The sequence below is a fragment of the Leptonotus elevatus genome, chromosome 6 (genome assembly GCF_054856555.1).
Source record: "Leptonotus elevatus isolate MCC_2025b chromosome 6, RoL_Lele_1.0, whole genome shotgun sequence".
Classification (NCBI taxonomy): Eukaryota; Metazoa; Chordata; class Actinopteri; order Syngnathiformes; family Syngnathidae; genus Leptonotus; species Leptonotus elevatus.
The window spans coordinates 11,276,156-11,298,998 of record NC_141244.1 but is presented as its reverse complement, the minus strand read 5'-3'; the positions used below and the strand labels follow the sequence as shown (position 1 = coordinate 11,298,998).

The 22,843-nt window shown below is 38.2% G+C and overlaps 2 protein-coding genes across 3 annotated transcripts in view; one reads left to right on the top strand and one right to left on the bottom strand.

Annotated features, from left to right (window-relative positions):
- Positions 1-5,717, bottom strand: part of dnah5 (dynein, axonemal, heavy chain 5) — a 93,553-nt gene extending 87,836 nt beyond the window's left edge. The window contains exon 1 of the mRNA XM_086079430.1: positions 5,586-5,717. Within this exon, the coding sequence (XP_085935556.1) occupies positions 5,586-5,675 (90 nt within the window). The 5' untranslated portion in view covers positions 5,676-5,717. The remainder of the gene's footprint in view (positions 1-5,585) is intronic.
- Positions 5,718-6,424: 707 nt separating this feature from the next.
- The window catches only part of triob (trio Rho guanine nucleotide exchange factor b), a 107,732-nt gene continuing 91,313 nt past the window's right edge, over positions 6,425-22,843 (top strand). The window contains exons 1-2 of one of the 2 annotated variants that reach the window (XM_086079454.1): positions 6,425-7,126; positions 18,912-18,965. In XM_086079454.1, coding sequence (XP_085935580.1) covers positions 7,057-7,126; positions 18,912-18,965 — 124 coding nt within the window. In that variant the 5' untranslated portion in view covers positions 6,425-7,056. The remainder of the gene's footprint in view (positions 7,127-18,911; positions 18,966-22,843) is intronic. The other variant, XM_086079453.1, reaches the window with a different exon arrangement.

The following is a 22,843-nucleotide window of genomic DNA, read 5'->3' as shown; positions in this document are numbered from 1 at the left end:
AAGTATGTGACTGAGTTTGAGAATGCCGCATGTCAATAAATGATCCTTCAAATGAATGCCAGTTAGAGTGTCAGACCAAAGAATGAGTCCTTATATTGATTGGACAAATTCATTTGGAGGATTTGTTGTACAGTTTACTATGGAAAACATTGCCCTATATTTATTAGGCAAAATATGCATCCTCCCCAAATACACACACACAAACCTTTGTTTTACTATCTTTGTGGAGCCATCTCATTGACATAATGTATTTCCTAAGCCCCTTCCCCTAACCCCAACCATCAAAAATGATTGCCTTCCCATATTTCTTACCCTAACCTCAACCATAACCCAATTCAAACCTAAACTCTAAAACCAAGTCTTGACCCTCAAAAAGAGGTCTAAACTTGTGGGGCCCAGCAAAATGGCCCCACATGGACGGGTGGGCCACACAACTCCCGAAATCCCGAAATGTTGGCCCCACTATGTAACAAAAATAAGACCACACACACAATTTGAAATCAGCATTCTTTTGTAATATAAAAAAAAGTGAAATAAGAAGAGCATTTTACATTTTATATCTGTTGTATACATATTTGGAATTCTGCATGAATTTTATTTGATGCATACATATTTAAATATAGTAAATAACTGGAATTACAGTGCATGGTTCAAGAGACAAAGTTCCGACTTTCGGCACAGTTCAGATAATCACCACGGCAACGGAAATACACTAAAAGCACATGAAAACTGAATTCTACATTTGTAATATTTGTATTAATTTTTATTTTATTTTTACTTTTGTGTTAATTGCTGCTGGATGTTGACATTTCAGTAGTTGTGTTTATTTTGCACATGCAGGTTGTTTCACACCTTCCGTGAAGCCAGTCAGGACAACTGTCACTTGAAATGTAAATAAACCGAGCAAAAAAAGAAGTGTAGTGTAAATTCAGCAAAAGACTCAAAATGCTATCATTGTCCTTTACAACCAGCTTCATTTTTGCGAGACTGGACATAAAGCTGCGCTAATGATCATGTATGGCTGACACAAATAATTACATTTGACCTAAGAAGCCAAGCTGTCTGAAACATCAGAGCACTTGGGTCACCTTACCTCGTTTTGATATTCTGAATGCAGCATCGTTGTTGCCCTTTCACACTGACATTTCTTTTCAAGTCAGTCCACCCTCTTAATTGGCTTCGTTTTTCATGACATCAGAGAATTAGAGCAGCTAACAAAGACGAGACAGAACAAGCGGCCGTGTGAGCAATCGGCCTTCTTGTTTGCCATGTGAGAGCGGTTGCTACCCTGAAATTATCTGCGTTGCTCCTAAACGAAGACAGGATAATGCGGTGTCGGATGACCGGCTGTCGACCAGGTAATTATCGCGGGCCTGCTCTCACCTTACGCGTCGAACACAACAGAGTGGGCGGGACAGGTAAAGGGATCAAGGGAAGAGGAGCTGTGAGGGAGAGCCAATCAAGCTCCTCGCCTTTCATTATTGTATGCACTAACATTGTATGCTAACAAATTGATACTGTTGCTAACAGAGGCCTCAAACAAGCACGATTATTTTAACTAGGCCATCATTTACTGAAGTTACACACACACTATTCTGGATGGTGGTCAAAAATGAACCAACGTGCAAAGCAACCAAGATGCAGGAAACCTGTGTCCACTTTCAACAGTAGCACAAGAGATTTACATAAAAAGATGATGTTGGCCATTCAGGAATCAGACGACAGGTTGTTTGCGGACAGTACCGCCAATGGCATGGGGCTCAAAAGGGACAATTGACTCACAAGAAGTTAATTAGGTGCGATTTATTCCCCATTTGGGTTCAAGACAAAATAATCCGATAATAGTCTAGAGCTGAGATTAGGTATGACTGGAGCCAAGGAGTTCTCACTATTGTTCATTCATACCACACTTCGGTTTACTGTACAGTAGTACCCTGTAAAATAACCCATGACACACATTTAAATTATTTCTAATCTTTGCTGTGCTGCAATAATTGCAGTTTGCAATTTACAGTACATTGCTTAGTACAGTCTACCGTACTCTATAGCGATCATAATTCCTTGTGAATACTATACAGAGGTACCTGCATACTCATGTTGAAAAAATATTGCATCATCTCATGCCTTGAACACTATATACATCATGTATATTCTATTTGAAATAACTGCTTATGCAATTCTCATTTACTGACGCAATCTGCATTTCGATGCTTGTACTTGTGACATATGTCATGACGAAAATATTAGTTCAAGGGAATTTAGGTCATCACCAGTATAAAAAAAAAAAATCAAAACAAATCTACAAAAGAAGAAAAATGATGAGGTTTGGCCGAATACACAGTTCAGTATACAGCAGTCTTTAAATGACTGGTGAGCTCAAAAGCATCAAAGGCTCTGGAAGGCTGCCGAAGGCGACATAAGTGAATAATCGCTGAATCCTTTCTTTGTTGAAGAGAAATCATTCTCAACATCACAATAAGTCAAGGATACTCTAGAGAAGTCAAAATAAAAAATACACAGACACAATCATGAAGGTAAACAGAGAGGGGTTACCGCAAAGTGCAGGCCATGGATAATATTCAAGCATAGAAAAGATGGACGTGGATAAGACAATAAGGTTCTATATTCACGCCCAGGTCAAACTGCAAAAGGGCGGGCTACACCAAGTTTTGGTATTTTCACAGACAGCTTGGCACAGTAAGAAAGAGCAATTTATGCCGACACCGTTGTGGGCGTGAACAGCGACGACTTGCTTCACTATTAATCGTAGCTGCTCTTCATATTCCCTTTTGAAGAAAAAAACACACAAAGAGGTGCTCAGTTGGATATCACGTCTCGGAGTTAGGGCGTTGGAATTCCGTGCCCCACCTTGGTTCTATCTCTTGCATTTCATGTCAAATTTTAGATTGAAGATTTCAGCACCCCCGGAGCGGATTTAACATCATCAAACAGACAACAGAGATGAAACAACTTTAGCCATCATTACCTATCTTCTATTTATGCTGCTCATGTACGTGTAAATATCTTCACTGTCGCGCAGAAATCAATGTAATAATTTTTCACAAATCAATGACCGTTCAGAAGTGTTGTAAAACGCTTGCTCTCTTTGACAATGCAATGTTAATGGATTTTAAAAATTCATTCATTCATCTATTTATTTATTTTTGCTTTGCTATATATTCCAATCAGAGTAAATACCCACAAAAGTTAATTGTGCACACACAAAAGTCCTAAAAAAATCCACATCCACACAAATACACCCACACACCCGCGCACACAAATCTACCTCCCACCAATTAATAATAAATTCCATTTGTTTTCATTGTGCCATCTAACAGTTGCGCGTCATAACTCTCTTCACGCGGATCCAACTGATGCGTTTATATTGAGAGAGAAAAAAAAATCATTGCCAAGCTTTGCATTTAAAAGCAGTTATTTAATCAATTATTCAATACGCCATGGCAGATTTTCTATATCGAACTGTCATCTTGGGAGCTGCCGTGAAACAGGAGACTGCCTGTGAATTATGCATGTGTTGAGAAAAAGAGCGAGCTCTACAGACAGGGGGAGCAAGAGAGGCTTCTCTCTGAGGTTCTCGCTCTGATACATGCAGTGAGATACTAAACATGTTATTTATTTATTTGTATTTATTACACATTACAAGATCTAACGTACTCCATCCCAAGTGTGACGTTAAAAAGTGTGCCTTCCTGAAGACAATAGTGCTTGATTGGTATCGTCAGAGAGGTTAATTGAACAATAAGTGTATTATTGTGGTTGAAGATTTCAGTGGTTTCAATACTTCATCATACTAAGAGATGTTTATATTTTCCCCATCTAATATTTAAACACAGCAAATAGGTCAGTAGGCGGCCATTTTGCTACTTCCTGTCAACTGAAAATGACATGATAGATCCTCAGGGCTCAGGTATAACGAGCAATCTCAGCTCATCTTAAAAAAAACAGGTGAGCCTTGATTGGTCGTTACCTGAGCAACTGTGATGTCATTCTCAGCCAACAGAAAATGGCAAAACCAAGTATGGAATGTGTAATTGACTGCAAACAAATTGCAACCAAGTACGAAAAAGTCTAAGCTTAATTTCTAATTTTGACTTGAATTAAGATTTAGTGAGAAATAATAAATCCAAATCAAACCCAAGATGGTCATAAAATGTGTACTTTCTCGTTTTAAAACGTCAATATCCACAACCTATTAAATACAGTGTAAGCAGGCCGCCATCTAGTGGACTATCGATCACAGTGCACCCAGCAACTATTTTTAATCACTGTTGGGAGGCTAAAGTAAAACGGTGTGGTGATTCTCAAAATAATTATCAACTGTCTCGCAGGAAAACGGACCTGGTCTAGACTCCTGCCAGCTAGACTTTAACTCGTTTTTACATTAGTGGACAGGGATTTGGCTGGCACGGAGTTTGAGTGGTAAGCACATTTGGCTCAAATCTTCTGAGGGTCCGTTGGGGGGGTCAAATCCGCTAAATATGGGATGGGCAACTTAAATGACGGAGGGGACGCAATTTCTAGTCCTACCAGTGGACCACACAGGACTATCTAGCCAGCAATACTTCCTAACTCGATGTATGACAAAATGTCAGTTTTATACTAATTGTCCTGCATGTCATTTAAAATGCCTAATTAGGCCTGCACACATTGCAACACAGGGCAGCTCACTGCTTTGTTGAAGGAGCCCTGGTATGTCTCCCCCGCCCTGTTGCTTGTCCATCCATTTGCAACATTAAGTGTTAAATATGTACATGATTTTGGAGCACAACATTTTTAGTAACTCCTCATGAACTTTCAACTAACTGTCAACAGTTCTCGTGAAGAAAACAAATTGCCGTTCTTTGTGTAATTTTGATTTGAGAGCTTGGTGCATCTTTAGTATTTGTCACATTACATTCTCTTCTGAGCATGCATTGCACTATTCAATGTTGATTATTTTATTGTTAGTATTATTATTATTATTGTAATAAGGATTTTGTGAGAACTTAAAACAATGTTGCTGATTTGTTGACTACATAGTTATGGTTGTGTCTTGTGTTTTGTTATTGTTAGCTTTTTGGATCTAGAAAATATGGAGGGAGGGGATTTAATAAATCCTGCGACTTCTTCCCACTCCCTTTTGAACATGGAAAATCGTTGTTAGGTTTGTTGAATTTTGCTTATTTTGTAGCAATTTTATTTTTATTACTGTTATTGTTTTTGCTTTGTTTTTATTCTTTTTCATGTTCAAATATACTTAAACTCAAGTACTATATGTGGTTTTACATGTTTTATAGATAAACATACTTTTAAAGATAAGTTATTGAAGTAATTACAAAACGTATGGTAATTTGCATAACATGTACTGTATTGTTATTGTACTGGTACGAAGTTGCAATTAAGTTTAAATGAACAGGTGTAATCAGTGCACAACAGTATAAACACGACGCGGGAGCAAGGTACAAAGTGATCTGAAGAGTCATTTAGATTTTCGTCACTTACACTAATAGCTTCTCAACAATAAAATAAAGGCTGGAATCGAGACAAATATAATCCCACTGAGCTCAAAGTATTACGGCCCATACCTGCAGTTCCTTGAGGGTCTCCACAGGCCCAGTTGGTTGGCTGCTTCGGTTCCTGTAGCTAGCTTTAAAGAGACGAGACGTGGACGACATGCCTTATACATTCCTCCTTGTAATCAATTCCTAATTAGTTCGTCAACAAATGTGTTGATTTGACGGCAGTTTCTTCAAAATCACTGAAGCTAACGTGCGGCTGTTCCTGCGTTTAGTGGTCAACGTGTTGTTGTTATGGTTTCCACGGTAACGAATGCAAGTGGGGGAGGCCACTTTAAAATGTGGATTTTTGCGTGATTGCATAGCCGTGCCATTAAGTCAAATGTATATAATCTGTCAGTACAAAAAAAAAGGATGACACTGTTTTAGGCTTGTTTATTTGTGATTGCAGTTGCTTACTGTGCAGTGACTGCACTGCATCATGAACTCCTGGGGGGAACAAAACACTTTCATGGGGTACAGGGAAGAAGCGAGGGTGTGATAGTCACCAGGTGGTCAGGCGCGTTATTGATTATTTATTTAGTCTTTGAAGTTTATTATTTGGTACTTAATTGTCCATGTTTCAGATTTTTTTTTATTCCTTTGTCAATGTCAATTTATAAGTATTAGATATATATGCATATTTTAAATGAAGGTTAGCAACCTCCTGAAAAACAACAAGTGGCATTCAAATATACACTACGTATTTTATTTACCTTTTGCTCGTTGAACAATTTCCAATAAGCAACTACAAAAGACTGCCTGCAGGTGGCAGCAGCGTACTGTAACGCATCAACACGGTCCAAGCAAGAGTTGTCAGGAAGCAGTGAACAGGATTGTGGGCCGAATGACCTCATACTGTGGCGTCGTCTTCCTCAAAGCCGGTAGAGATAGGCTTCGAACGCTTCATTTATGATTGTATAAATGTTTGACCCTCGGAGAGGAGAAAAAATATATTATCGCTCGGCTCGCGATTCAAAGGCTGACACGCCCACGAGGTACGCAAGAGCTGAACTGTCAATGAGCTCATCATGTGGGCTTCATCTGGTGTGAAACGCCAGGAGAATGACACTCCCTCACGGCCCGCATCAGCACCGCAGTGACGTGGGAGGGGGATAAATTCAAAGTGGTGCACAATGCACCAACTCCACCTCCTCCACAAACGGAATCCCAGGATATCCCACCCCCAATCGTTTCCAATCCTCCTCCCCTATTTTATTTATTTATTTTTTTAAACCTCCACCTTCTCTCACTACAATATATCACCCCTCCCTTCTCTTCCTCTCTTGAACTCGGGAGCGCCGCCGCTCGGTCGCGAGGATTTCTCCCTTCTCGGTCAAAATGGAGGAGGAGGTCTTTGGCTTAATGAGGGGAGCGCCGATTCCACGGTCGGATCTGCTGCGATGAAAGGTTCCAGCCTGGTTGTGTGACAAGAACCGACACCAAACCGCTCCCGCTTGTGGATTTTTGAGGGGCGGTTTGCGCACGAGAGAGCGCAGCCATGAGCGCAGCGGAGGGGCTGGATGAAGCTGCAAAGGACGCTCCAGACGTAGCGGCGTTTTTCAAATCCGGTAAGTCAGGAAGGGGCGAGTCTGGGTCCAAGCAGGGGGAGTAACGGCACGACTGTCAGTGTGCTCACCAGTGGACTGTGTCGGTGTTAGATGGCCTCACGTTGTCTGCAAAAAAAAAAAAAAAAAAGGTTGGACGCACCGGCTTGTCATTCTGATCAGAACCATTAATGATACATTAAATGTGCGTGATCAAGAGCTGCGTGGCCCCCTTGGAGGCTTCAGGCGTAGATAGCTGCCCCTATATACAAACTGGGCACCTTATCATCAACATTTAGCGAAGACCTGGCCAAAATGATAACTTCATCCTATTGGACAATCGTGCATGAACGGGCGATGCATCGCACGGGGCCTTTCTGAAATGATGGCATCATCGTCATAACAAGAATAGCCAAGCCCGGTGTAATGCATCCAAAACGTAAACACGTTTTATGGGGCCTGCACTAGTGGGTGACATCATACACACCGGCGTTGTTGTGATGGTACTTGGAAGGGGAGAGCTAATCATTTGATTTGTACTTGTGCATTCGTGGTGTCGTTTCATGACATGGCATCCTCTCAAATGTCCTAAATATATGCATCGTGCTTATGAGTAACTGTCCCACAATATTAGGTACACCTGCACCCCCATGATCCAAAAGGCCTCTCCCTGATTGCAAGACACTGTTTAGACCGACACTTTTTAGAATGCTATTTTTTTTATTTATTCTTTGTTATCAAGTACAGCAGTGCAGTAAAATGCATCACACCACAAGATTCTTCATGTCAAGGCTACCAAAACAGCTCTTAGAATGATGCAGTTCTGTTTTTCGCCACTATAAACGACATCAACAATAATGAGCATTACGTGTAACTAAACATGCGTACATTGTATTTCACCATGCATCATTGTCATTCAACAAAATAACTATTGTACAATTTTGTGGTCCACACAAATTAACCAATTAACTTTATGAGCGATAATCTGAGTTGGAGCAGATAGATAGATAGATAGATAGATAGATAGATAGATAGATAGATAGATAGATAGATAGATAGATAGATAGATAGATAGATAGATAGATAGATAGATAGATAGATAGATAGATAGATTCTATCTATCTAGTTAGCTAGCTAGTTAGCTATCCGACTAGGCTAGCTATCCAGCTAGCTATCCGACTAGGCTAGCTATCAGACTAGCTATCCAGATATATATATCCATCTAGCTAGCATGTTGAAAATTTGAAGAGTTGTTTTAACAAACATTCTTATCTTATCTTTTTTACTGATGCAAATAATTCTCGTCTACCAAAATTAGTTATCGACCTCCTTGACTACTACTAATTGGTATCGGTATCAGCCATGAAAAAGATATCAGTTTATCACGAGTGGATGTTTTCCCGGTAAATTATTATGCACTTCTTATTTACATGAATGCAATAATATGTCAATGATGTATAGATAGATCATTTCCTTATTAGTCCCTCAATCATGTCCTACTTTCCTACTCAAACTTTAAACTTCATGTGGCCCCATTGTGACCCCAAAAATGCTGTTACAGTTTTTAAAAGGTCCTTTTTGTGTTGAAGGGGGGTCAGGAGGAATGATGCTGCCCTCATAAGACGGGGGACCGCTACCACAAGAAACAGCTGTCTCCCTCACTCTTACTCAGCTGTTTCTCTCTCTGACACTTGGTGCCATTGCGTCTGCAGTTCACCATTTACGTGCTTCAAACAAAACACAACATTCTTACACGCGCACCAAATTACTTATACAGAAATAATGAAAAACAATCTTATAAAAAAAAAAGTGCCTTTATGTAAACTTCTCAAATCGCTTTTTTTTCACTCACTGTTTGACAAAATCAAAAATATAAAGTAAATGGGATTTCATTTGTATTGTGCTTTTCCATCTTCAATGCACTGAAAGTGCATTAAGAGCTTTACACACTCCTCGTCTACTTGTTCACCTGAGTACCCTGCTCTGCTCAATGACAATTTGACATGGTGTGCCAAAAAATCGATTCTCATAAGAATACCGATTCTCATTTAGTACGATTCAGAATCGATTTTAAATGTCCCAAAATCGATTGTATTTCAATTATTTTATACTGTCTTGCTTTTGTCTGTGTGTGCCTTTATTTGGAGTGCTGTTCATGTTGTACCCGATTTGGCCACTTAGGGACAGTGTGGTTCCACGCGGTCTATTACACTGTTAAGTTGTAGCCACATTAGAGAGTAGAAGGAAAAAGTCTCAATCAAGTTATTCCCCCCCAAAAAAATTCCAGCATGGAGCCGTTCTTTTGAGCGATAAAAGTGCCGCGAGTAGCGCGCTAATTAGCATTAGCAAGTCAGACTTGTGTAGATCATTACAATTCCTTGCACATCTATAGATTGAAGCAAAAATCATGGTCAATCAAATAATTTTGAATCAAAAATTGTTCTTAACCAAAAATCGATTCTGAATCGAATCGCAGACCCAAAAATTGGATTTGAATCGTGAGACATTCAAAGATTCCCACCCCTAGTGGTCATGGTGGGGTGAAAATCGACAGGTGGTCTCATAAATTGTACATGAGAAGTCAAATTTGCTCGCCAGACAGTTGGGAATGTTGACTTTTTGATCTTTATAAATGCCTTTTTAATGTATTTTCCCAAAGCTGTCTTGTACTGTATCAGACAATGATCACAGTTAAGTTGGGCTGTTTGGATATTTATACAACAGCAAAGGCAGCTCATACAGTATTCATGATGGCGAAAGAAATGGGTATAGCCTCCGGAAACAAGACTATAATGCAGAAAATGTGAGGAAAAACAAATTTTTGTTCTCAAGTTAAGTGCAAAGGGAAGAATAATAGCTGAGCAGATGAAAACAAGAGTGGTTGGTTGTTCCCATTTTTTTTTTTTTTTGCCACTCACACACTCTTGTGAAATCATGATGGCCTTGAGGGAATGCACTAAATTAAACATTCATTCAAAGCCCCTAATATGCTTTTAATTCAACTATTGCGCTGTTCTGTAACCTAATACTCTTCATTCATCCGTGCAAACAGTATTGATCTTCTTAGTCAGGATTCTAATCTATCATTGTGCTCTCTAGCTCTACTAACTGTTGTGTCCAGTCACTATTTTTCTTTTTTTAGTCGGGTAAAAAAAACACACATTCTTTTTGTTGTATTTATATCTGTAATTGATGTTAATTTATCAATGATACCAAATACACATCTGTTTAGGTTAAGTACAGCATGCGTGGGAATATTTTAAGTGGCTTCTAGGTTGTTTACAGGAGGGTTTTTTATTATTGCCAATCCCACTTGTTTTCATTTGTCCAGTACACAACCTAATTGTCGCCAGCCTGTTGCATGCAGAAATCTTGGCACACAACTGCTCATCCTAATTGATCCCAAGCTGTATGTTCTAATTCAAGGCTCTTGATTTGTTGAAGTGTGTTGGATTTTCCTGGAAACCTTTTGGCACTTTGGTGTTCCCTTTTAGTTAGTGAAAGGTGATGTGGTAGCGTTTTCTTCCCCTTTAGCCAGTGTACCTTAGTGAAAGATAGCTGCCTGCCTACTGAGTAGCTGAGATTTTCAGCTTCAAGGTAAAGTGAAGACAAACATTGGGTGACAGAGTTGACATTTGCTACAGAACAAAGCCAGTTGTTTTTCTCAACTTGAGATTTGCCTCATCTGAATAGATAATTATTAGCAGCCCTTTCAAAAAAATCATGCTGGTCTTTGTTAGAATATTTTCATTAGACCGAGCTCTAGAGCTGTCAAAATTAATCGATTAATCGACAAGTAATCGATTATCAAATTAATCTACAACTATTTTTATTGTTTGGAGACATTTTTTAATTCTAAATTGTCCAAATCCTCTAATTTTCAGCATATCAACAGTAATTCACTAATTTCTGTAGTTCTTTATGAAAGAAGACTGATCATCATCTATGTTTAATCAAAATAAGACATTTGCAAACACCTGTTTTTACTTTTACCTTTAAAAAATAAATAAATCACTATATGAATATGAACTAGGAAATAAACACCAATGATTGCTTTTGTAATACATTTTAATACAAAATTTAAATGAATCTGATTAGTCGATTAATCGATTGAATAGTCGATGGATTAATCGATTCTAAAAATATTTTATAATGACAGCACTATTGTCAAACAGAGCTGTCAAAATTAATCGACCAGTTATCGATTATCAAAGTAATCGACAACTATCGAGTAATTGTTTGGAGCCATTTTTTAAATTTATTTAAAATTGTCCAAATCCTCTGATTTCAGCATATCAACAGTACTTGTTCACTGATTTCTGTAGTCCTTCACTAAAGAAGATTGATTATCTTCTGTGTTTAATCAAAATAAGACTTTTGCAAACATCAGTTTTTACTTTGGAAAACAATGACCGAATTGGTATCATAGTACAACATCAATCCCCCTTTTTTTTTTAAATCACTATATGAATACAAAGTACAAAATAACTACCAATGACTGGTTAATAAACAGTAATCAGGAGGGGGAAATGCTTTTGTAATACACTTTAAAATGAATCAGATTAGTCGATTAATCGATTGAATAATCGGTAGATTAATGAAAAATATCCAATACTGACACTACACTACCGAGCTCCATCTCAGTTCCAGACAGTTGTAGTGTTTAAACTGCTAAATCTCACTGCCCCCACCAAAACATTCCAAAAACTGCCCATCTCATTTCTAAACACCATACTCATCCACCCGTCACATTTTTATTCATATATTCAAAGAAGAGTTTGTAGTTTTATTTTTTGGGAATGTACAGTTAATTAATACTCAAGAAGAGGCAATAAACTTTAACAGTCAAACTCTGAAGTCAGCTCCTTTGTCTTGGCACTTGTCCAATTCCTTCTTTTTTAACTTTTGTTGGCTTTATTGCCAATTTCATCAAAGCTCTCCAAGCCCAACATAAGTGTGCCCGCGAATGCATGAGAATGATTGACGGCTCGTCAGTCATGCCTTCTGTCTTTGATTGGTTGTTTTTCCTGGGGCAGCGTGGTTTCTAGTGGCTGGAGTCGGCTGATTTTTCTTTCAAATATAATTTCTCTCATGTACTGCTGTCAGGGCATGCTGACAAATGATAAAAAACAAACAAAAAAAACCTCCCCTTTAAGTCATTATAATGGAGTTGTTTTTGAAACAAAGTTTCTGTTTGTACATTATACAAAATTTAAATGGACTAAGACAAGTGACTCTAAGAAAGTCCCCGACGTCGATGCTAACTTCCTGTTAGCATTGGAATGTGATCCTCCCGCATGTTTTGTATTTAAATATACAGTGGATGTAATTCTTAACGCCGTGTGTTTAGTTTTAAAGTTAAGTCCAACTGTGGTGTCATTAAACAGCTTAAAGGACGCTTATGGACAATAGAATAACCAGAGTAACATATGCTACAGTGCTACACACTTGCTAGGTGCTAATGCTACGCAAGCAAAATGGTGCATTCAGGGTACTTGCGCAGCGTCGGAAACTTCGTCGATGATGTTTTAAGGTGATGGCCGATTGTTTTGGCCGGAAACCTGAGACAGAATCACCAGGTTAAGAACCGTTGAGTTGAATCATCCAGTTGACTAATTAGGTATTTTGATTGACATCTGTCAAACGTATTGCAGCACTGTGGAGTGAGTCTCAAAGTGCGACTAAAAATAACTTCTAAATAAGGCGCATTTTTACAATATTATTTAATTGAAATGGTCACTTGAGTAACATATAATGGAGTTAGCGGGTGTGTGCCGTGGCATTATTGTACAAAGCCACATTGTGAAATTCAATTGGCGTAGAAGCTGGTGGATGCACTCTGCAATAAGGTTGTCAGACCATCTTAAGCTATTTGTAGCTCATTAACTCATTCACTGCCATTGACGCCTATAAACGTCCAAAATATTCATTTGTACTATTTCTATTAGTTTAACAATTTTTTTCCACTTTTGTTAACAAGAGTATGAAAACCTAAACATTTTTTAAATCATCTTTTTTTTGGGGGGGGGGGGGTTGTTAAAAATGAGGCGTGTCAGGCAATTAATTGTTTTAATTGTAATTAATCACATGACTTCAATAGTTAACTCACGATTAATCACAAATTAAATGTACAATAATTGTTTTCCTAGGTTTTCATACTCTTGTTAACAGAAGTGGAAAAAAATGTTGAACTAATCGAAATAGTTTAAATGGATTTTTCACGTCAATGGCATTGAATGAGTTAACACCGAACTGGACTTGCCAAAGGCCAGCGGCCATTAACGTCCAAGGAAACTTTGTTTTGACTGTGTGAGACTTTTTCATCCATCAGACACAATGCATTGCAGACAGGTTTTCTAATGTGTGCCGGCCTGTATGTTGAATAATGGATTTTTCCACATCAAGGGAATAATTTATACATGGAAGCTTAAGGATTTCCTGTGCGTCTCTCGCTGTATTTAGTGCAGCTTTTTATGTTAATTTCTTTATGGGGGAGAACAAAAGAGGAACGACCAATCGAGTAGTAGACTTAAGCATAGTGAATATAAGGAAGGACAGAAGGGATAGACATACTTGAAGGGATAAACAAGCCTTCAGCCATCAAATTACAGAGTTGAAGTTTGGATGGACCACGCCTTTTTAAAGTTGACTTCTTTACTCTCCATGAGGCTCAACTCCTTTGGTTATATCAAGGGGCAGTCTAATTGGCAGTTGGTCAGAGCTGAAGACCAAAAGCGCAGATCAACATTGGCTATGTTGCAAAATAGCTGACCCCTATGTATATGTCGGCTTTCTTACAACCCAAGAAGAAAGGTTTCGAGGACGGCAGACTCGCTTTATTTTTATCTTTTTATTTTTTTTTAATTGTGTGTATTCACCACAATGTCTTGTGTAGCCGTCTCTGAATTACTAACCAGGACAAACGTAAAAACACCACAACAGGCTGCTGAAGAAGTTATTTTGGATTTATAGATTTTCAAGTGTGTGATTTTCATTCGTTGTCAGTGCACAAAATTGATTAAAAAAAAAAATTGGGTAGATTAAACATTGCGATAGATATTTTTTTTCACAGAAAACTTCCAATATAAAATCTGAAATGATAACAATATGTAACAAGATTTTTGTAGTGCAATTTCATGTCCAGACAAATCGATGACATCATTGATATTTTTTTCTGCACATCCTATTTTGTGTCATGGACAGACTTGAAAAAGAAACTAATAAAAATAAATGATTAAAAATACAACTCACCGTCATGCTAACTGTCGTTGTGTATTAGTGGGAACTCTGTGCGTGTGTTTTTCTTCTTCTTCTTGTTTTTCGGGCGAGTCTCATTGTGCGCTCCATAGCATGTGGTGTTTTGCAAGACCTGGCATCCGTAACCAGGCAAAAAAACTCTTTCACTCGTACTGTTACTGTGTTTGAGGAAAGACAAAGATTCGCGGCTGCGCTTGTGTTCCTGCAGTTATGTCGACTCATTTACTTGACCAACTGGTTGAATCCATAATATGCACTGGTGTTCCCTTCAAAACTTTATAAAATGTATATTTACGGTATAAAAACAGAGTCTCTGTCATTGCTTTTGGCGACCTACCATTTTGTCTTTAAATTAATTGGTCATACATGACCATCAGCTATTAGCAGCATTAAAAAGTGTTGCGGATCCGATGTTATTTAGATGAAGCAGTTGTTCCAGAAAGCCTCCTACAGTTCAGAACCACATTGAGATGCTTTTTTTTTTTACTTGACGTTTATCATACTATACTGTTTATCTGTTTCAACTAGTGTTGATCAATATCAGCAGACTCCTGATTGAAAATATTATGTACAAAATGCATCCATTTGAGAGGCCATCCAATTTCTATGGTTTTCAGTCAAAATAAATTGCTGACATATTTGTGTCAATGTATTTATGTAAATTCATATTTTGGCAGAAGATAGTTAAAATTTTCATGTAGCTTTATACTATGTGATTTACATGAATAGTAACAGGATGTTCCCACTTTACTTGAAAAAACAAACACATTTGAATGCTGCCAATCACTCTGAAATACCGAATAAATTGATTAAATTAGCCACATGCTAAATCTGCTTTTGTGTTTGGCTAATGCCTATAGTGCTATACACAATCCTGTAAGCACTATTATAAGAAATATGAAGCTGACATCTACTGTACGATAAAATTAAGGAATATATGTATTGAATATGGATGTAAGATTCTGATTGCTAAGTGTAGCAGGATAGCCTCATTACTTCACTTAGACAGTGAACACTCAAGCACAGAGGTCTAAATCACTACATCCCACCCACGTAGCCTTGGGACCTAGAAGTAAGGTCAAGGGGGATGGAGGGATGATGCCTGAGTGAGGCACGGGTGGAAGGAGGATGTGGTGGGGGTCATAAAAATAGGATGCGGGCTGGTCTGTGTGTCTCCTGCAAATCCCCCATGTGATAAGAGACATACTGTATGTGTGTGTGTGTGTGTGTGTGTGTGTGTGTGTATATATATATTAGGAGTGTTTAAAAAATTGATTCGGCAATATATCGCGATATTACAGCGCGCAATTCTCGAATCGATTCGATATGTGACCGAATCGATTTTTAAAAATCTATTTTTTATGGGAATATTCAACAAAACGTCTTACTTAGGGTTAGGATTTACACATTAAGCATGGAAGAATGTTATATTAATGGAAGATTAAGCCTTAATATTTTATTTCAGTGCTGTTCAAACATGAAACAGACTGCAACCTGTTTGCTAAATGCAGTGGCTCAGTTATAGGCCTGAATTTTCAGATAAATAAATACATTTTCATACAAATCTTACAGTGTACATGTTTACTGATTAGTGTTTTCCAAATTTGAGTAAAAAAAAAAAAATCACAATAATCAATTTATAGATTCGTATCGGGATTAATCGGTATCGAATCGAATCGTGACCTATGAATCGTGACACAAATCGAATCACCAGGTACTAGGCTATTCACACCCCTAATAAATAAATATATATATATAAATATAAAATTGTGTATTTACATGCAGTACGTGTGTGAGCTTGCACCGCTGCAGATTACTTGTCCTCTCAGCAGCTGTGCACGGTCTGACCAACACAAACTGTGCTCTCTCTCCCACTCAAGTGTGCACACAACATTCCCCTTTGCTTTGAAGACAGCAGCAGGCTTTGATCCGTGTCGCGTGAACACTGCCAGCCCACTGCTCCTCCGGTTTAGAGAGGCTAAACTGCTGCTCGGCCTCCCCGGCATCGGATTGAGGATCAAACTTGGCATCCTACCATTTAGACTTGCGGAATTACTGACATAGATTACATGCGTATAGCAATTGCCTACAAAGTAATGCATGTTTGAGCGTCATAAACGTCTTTATGACTTTTGAGCCAAGCAAGATTGCCGTTTATCGCTTCCCCTGCTTTAATTTGCACACATCTTGCAAAGAAATAAGATCTGTATATCTTCTCATTGGACCAGGCGCCCTACCTACCTATACCACGCTGTATAAAATGAAACATACAGGAAGTGACCAGGTGCTTCCTGTAATCCTAAAGCATATGCCGTGCTGTTCTTTTTAGAGAGACAGCTGGGCGAAGCTGAGGCAAAGGAGACCTAAGCTGACCCTCATCCCTGGCTTTCTCTCGCTGTTATCTTGTGTCCTACTGATGTGACCCAGAAACAGGGTTTGTCAGTCTGTAGCATGATCAAAGTCATGTTTGTCCAAGTAAAACATATCTTCAGTGGTTCAGTTGATACCTAATTTAAGGTTACATGAATACAGTATAGTTGGCGTGGATCAGTTATTCTGTTTTATTATGCATTTCATGTCCCTTATTTAGATGGTGCAATTTTAAAACATCAGGGGGGAAAAAAATGCTCATTCACAAGTTTGTTTGTCTATTCTAAACATTGAAACTGTATCCGCTACGGAATTGAATGAGTGTGTCTGTATACAAGTGAGTCAGAGAGGAAAGTGCATTCACACTTGTGATTTAATTTCTGAGCTACTGTATGTGAGTCACCGGGGAATGAGTAATGCCAAACTTCACATTTCAAATCAATACCAATAATGATAGCATTTGCCACATGACGTAATGCTGACAACTTGAATTTACACAAGCATTTAAAAAAATATCAATGTGACAATTTCCCCTCAAAAATGTTTTTTTGTTTGTTCAGAAAATTAATTATTTTCAAGCCAGTTGTCTTAACTCATTCACTGCCATTGACGACTATAGACGTCATAAATTAATTTTAACTATTTCTATTAATTTAAATTTTTTCCCACTTTTGTTAACAAGAGTATGAAAACCTATTAAAAAAATATTGTACATTTAGAACAGATATAAAATTTGTAATTAATCGTGAGTTAACTAGTGAAGTCATGCGATTAATTACGATTAAAAAAATATATCACCTGACACCCCTAATTTTTAATAATCTTTTCTTTAAAAAAAATAAATAATAATAATTGTAATAATTTTTTCCCGCCAATTTTTAATACTTTTTTTGTTGTTGTTGAAAAAAATTGTAAAAATTAGGGGCGTCAGGCGATTACCATTTTTAATCGTAATTAATCGCATGACCTAACTGGTTAACTCACGATTAATCACAAATGTTCTATCTGTTCTAATACAATTTTAAAAAATCTAGGTTTTCATTCTCTTGTTAACAAAAGTGGGGAAAATGTTAAACTAATAGAAATAGTTAAAATGAATTTTTGACGTCTATAGCCGTCAATGGCAGTGAATTAATGAACCAATCATCTAATCATCAATGATCAAGAATTACAGCACAGTTAACTATCCGCTTAATCCCAACTGGGTTTGGGGTGAGAGGAATTTGGTGGGGTTTGGGAGAAGGTGGGAGGAGTTTGCATACCAATACCACCCCCAGAAATGTTGTCAATTTATACAAGCAACCACTTTGAATGCGAGAGCTACTTCTTGAGTACTGTTTAATGTGAAGGGCTACCAATTTGATATGCACTACTGAAATAACAAATTTCCTCAGGTTACCTTTGAATCTTTATACCATTTTTAATATGTCATTATATTAAGTTATTTTGATAATTAAATTTTTCAATAATTCAAATCAAATCATTAATCAAATTAAGTATACACCAGATAAATATCAACAGGCCCGCGCGCTACTCATGTAGTTCTTGGGGGCTACTGTGTCCCTGCTACATTGGTGACCCATGCTTTAGGTTATTATTGTGAATGTTACAATGCTGGCAACCCTCCACCAACGGGGAGAGATTTGTCTCAAAATTATTCACAGAAAAATATGCAACTTTTTCAGATCTACAATAATATACATGCTTTATACATGTGTATTTTAATGTTGTGTTTGCTTTTATCATGACTTATCATTTGTAAATATTCAATTCTGCTTGTGAATTCTTGATTGTGTGTTTGTGGAGCCGCAGAAATGCACACAGTTTCAAGCTATTCCCACACGCGGATCCCATTCACGTGTAGAAAGACCCTCCTCCGTCCGCTAGGAGGCAGTGTCGCTGCCTCCATCGAACGTGCTGGAGTCATCTCCTGTTTTTTGTTTAGAAATTTTAAGTTGCAAAACAGAAAGCTAGCCTTTATCTAATCGCCTATTATTTGTTTATGTAAAACAAGTCGAGAAACATACAACCATAATATGGTTCCCTTGAAATTGCTTTGACTTCTTCTTGTGCTGTTACTTCTTCTTCTTCTATGCCGCTGAAACAGCAGCTAAAGAGGATACGTTTTGTTGTATTAACGTTCTTCAAACCACAAATTTTGATTTGTCTTCTGTCTTTCTAGATTTCTCGCTTCCAAAATGTGATTCTAAACTGGATGGACCTGGTCAGACCTCAGGTAGGATTCACTGGTTGTTTCACAGTCTTTCACAGGCAGAAGAGTGGCCCCAGTGCAGACAGAGGCAGCAGATTTCCTATCTTGCGGACCATCAGTTGTATGTGTTGTCTTTAGCCCAGTGAGGGCCATGTGGTTTACACAGTTTTGTCCTGATGTTTCCAATTGGGTCATCCAGGGATAAACATTTCACAACACTGTTTTTCAACTGACAGTCTAGCCGATTATTCCCAGTTGCCAGGATCTGAAAGGGGTGTTAATGGGAAGCGATTGGATGCGCCAGCCAAATCCTGTGCTCATAATTTGCCCAAACCAAACTCAGATTTCACCCTTGCAAGATTCAATGAAAAATATGTTTATTTTTGTATTTAAATTTGAATCACACTTTCATGAGCTTTTCACAGGAAATTTTAGGTAATGAGATTGCAGTAGAGTAGTGTAGACAAAATTAAGTGTTCATTTAACTTACCTAGGTGCCTTTAGTTAAGTCGGTACCTTTATATGGGGACACTGTTAGATACAATTGATAAATTACATTTTATAGTTATTTCTTAGTTATTAATTAATTTGTAACTAATTGATAACTGGGGCGGCACGGTGGCTGACTGGTTAGCACGTCCGCCTCCCAGTGCAGAGGATGTGAGATCGAGTCCAGGCTTCGGCCTTCCTGGGTGGAGTTAGCATGTTCTCCCCGTGCTTGCGTGGGTTTTCTCCGGGTACTCCGGTTTCCTCCCACATTCCAAAGACATGCATGTCAGGTTAATTGAACACTCCAAGTTGTCCATAGGTGTGATTGTGAGTGCGGATGGTTGTTTGTCTCTGTGTGCCCTGCGATTGGCTGGCAACTAGTTCAGGGTGTACCCCGCCTAATGCCCGAAGCCAGCTGGGATAGGCTCCAGCGCCCCCCGCGACCCTTGTGAGGACAAGCAGTTAAGAAAATGGATGGATAATTGATAACTGAATTTCAGCTCATATCTTTCTGAATGGAGTTGGGATGTTCTCGCTCTGTTTATGCAGATACCAGGAAAAGCGGTATTTCAGATTTCATGGCTATTTGAAGTAAAAAAATATATATAATGCTTTGGACAACATAGTAGACAACTTTACATCAACTACCAAGGTCTAGTTATAGGTAAGCAACAGTTTCCTTTCAAATTATGAGAACTGTATCCACACTGACATTGTTTATTTGTAGTTTTTTTTACACCAGAATACAGTAAATGTACTGTATTATAAACATGGCAATTTACTGCTTTGCGTCAGTCACCTTTAAATCTTGACTACTTTAATTGCTTGCCATCTCTCCGGGGATTATTTGATCTCTATCTCAAACTCAGTTCACTATGATTTTTTCCTTCTCTGTATACAGTAGCCTAGGGGCTTTTAGCTAGGAGTGTGATAGTATGGCAAATATTTTCAGCGCAGTAAGGGAACATAATGCAAAAAAAAAAAAGAAGCGATCTTTTGTGTAAACAAGAACAGAATTTAAGGCAGTTTTTAACTGTTGTACATTTTAAACGAATGGCAGACTGCAAGCAGCAAATTCTCCAATAAAAAGATTCTCTAATGACACTAACACTAAACACTACTAGTGTTTGTTATCAAGAAGAGTCCTGAAGAGACTGCAAGTGGAATATATTATGGAAGCCAATTGAAATTGTGAAGAAAATGCAGCGTCTCTTTAAAATACCACTAAAAGTTGAACGGTATTTGCTCGACACTTGCTGCACTGATAGTCTTGCTCGTGTGGTGCCATTTCAAACAAACTAACAAGACATACTGCCAAAAGCATATTTCTAGCATGGCGTCTTCTAGCAAAAAAAATGAACGTCACCACATTTCGTTACGGAGTAGCATGTGGCGGGAGTGCAAAGCAGTTAACCTTGTGTGGTAATTCAACGACCCTAATCATTTGTATATTTTCCTTTTTTCACTTTGTTGTGCCACTGCTGGTTTTTACCCTTCTTGTTTCTTTTCGAGGATATGACACAACCTCAACAGGATGCATCCTGTTTTCCGGTGCAATCCCGGCTTGTTTGCCCTTCATGTTTTTCAAAACACTGGTGTTTTCATGATTTTTTCTAAGTGTGCTTTAAGGCACTGGCTGAGAGTCTTTAAACACAGGAAAGCACTGTGCTTATGTGAGCTTGTTATTACGGACAGCATGTCCTGTTGGACTGTTGAAAGTAACAGCAAAGAATACATTGAACTTCATTTCAAGACTCTTCACTGTTGTGCTTTCTGTGTGATCACAAACCAGAAAGAAGACATTGTCATCCATTGTTTGAGCTGTTATTGTTATTATTATTTTTCAGCAACAGTAAGAAATGCCTTGGGTTAAATGTCTGTTTCCTGTTGGTGCTGCACATCATTAAAAGTGTTACATAAATAATGCATGTACTGACAACTTCATTCGCCTTTTTAAAGATGTTTTGGTCCAGCGGGGTTGAGATATTTAAATATGATCACCAGCAACTACAAAAATGTACAGTTTCACAATTTCAAACATCATAAATAAGGCACTTTTAAGCTCAACTTGTTTTCTATTAACTACCCCATATTGGATCTACAGATCTTGAGTTTTGTTGTATGTTTGTTTGATCAAAGTTTAAATTCAGTGGTTAATGGTTGCATGATGGACTTTTTTGGTGGTGATGCTTGCACACGCACGCTGTAGAGAGTCGAGACAAGTGTCCCAGAAACACTGTTGGCCCACATATGGATTTACAGACTAAGCGTGCTCAGAGTAAATATTTGGACACTCCCCCAGATATGGTTTGGCTCTCAGGCCCAGATAATCTGCAACAGTAGCCAAATGCCTGTTCGCTTAGGATGATTCTTGCTTGTATTATCCTATTTAGCATATTTGATTTTTCTTCCATTCTGTGGATGTGAAAAGTCAGAGGTATCCTTCTCACCCCCTTCCCTTCCCTTCCTTCCTCCTCCATGTGGTTCTGTTCAGTTTAATTCCGCTCAGTAGTGAACTTCAGCTGCGTTTCTCATCTGTGCCCACGTCACTCTGCGGTTCCTTTTGAATTTGGGCTTTGAATACTAAACATGTGCACAGCAGGCAGACAAACAAGTTGGCATAACCACTCATACTGTACACAAGTACCCTTTTTAAGCAGTACAGGAAGTGGTCTTTTGTGAAGTTTTTGTTGTTGTGTTCTTCCAGCAGAGGTCATCTTGGGATACTGAAGTCTGTATCTGTGTGTGCTTGCTTATATGTTGTTTTTATTCTGAACCAACAGATTTTTTTTCTCAAATGGAAGAAATGGAGCAACACATTGCTACTGCAAGTGAGGGAGGGAAAGTAGTTTGTGAGCAAACGCACGGTTCACATTGTATGCACATTACATTGTCTTGTTTGTTTGTTTTTTAAAGCTCTGTGTGACTTAGGATTGTTAAATTTATATGAAAATATATTTTGTTCATATTGTATATCAGAATTAGGACAATTTCAATTATGTTACAATGCTAGCTATTTCAGTGCCATTATTCATTACTAAATGTAAATGTGAAAATTTATCTAGAGTGGGCTTGGCTTTACTTAGGGTGACCAAAGCCCACTTTTGGGAGGACAGATCACTTTTTTCTATCCTGTCCGGTCGTCCACTGTCCGGGGTTTTTCATACATTGATGAAAATGTCCACTTTTCATTGAGCAATTAATTGGAGGTGTGGAGTGCACCGCGACTGGTATACAACAATCTCGAGGCTGAGTGTCCTCTTTCTTGGCAATGAAAATATGGTCACCCTGCTTTACATCAAACGTTATATGACGTCATCTCATCAGAATCTTTTAATTAATGTTTAACCATATTTTAATGTGGTTGATTAGTGGTTTAATTGGGTTTTTTGTTATACAGTATATCAACAAGT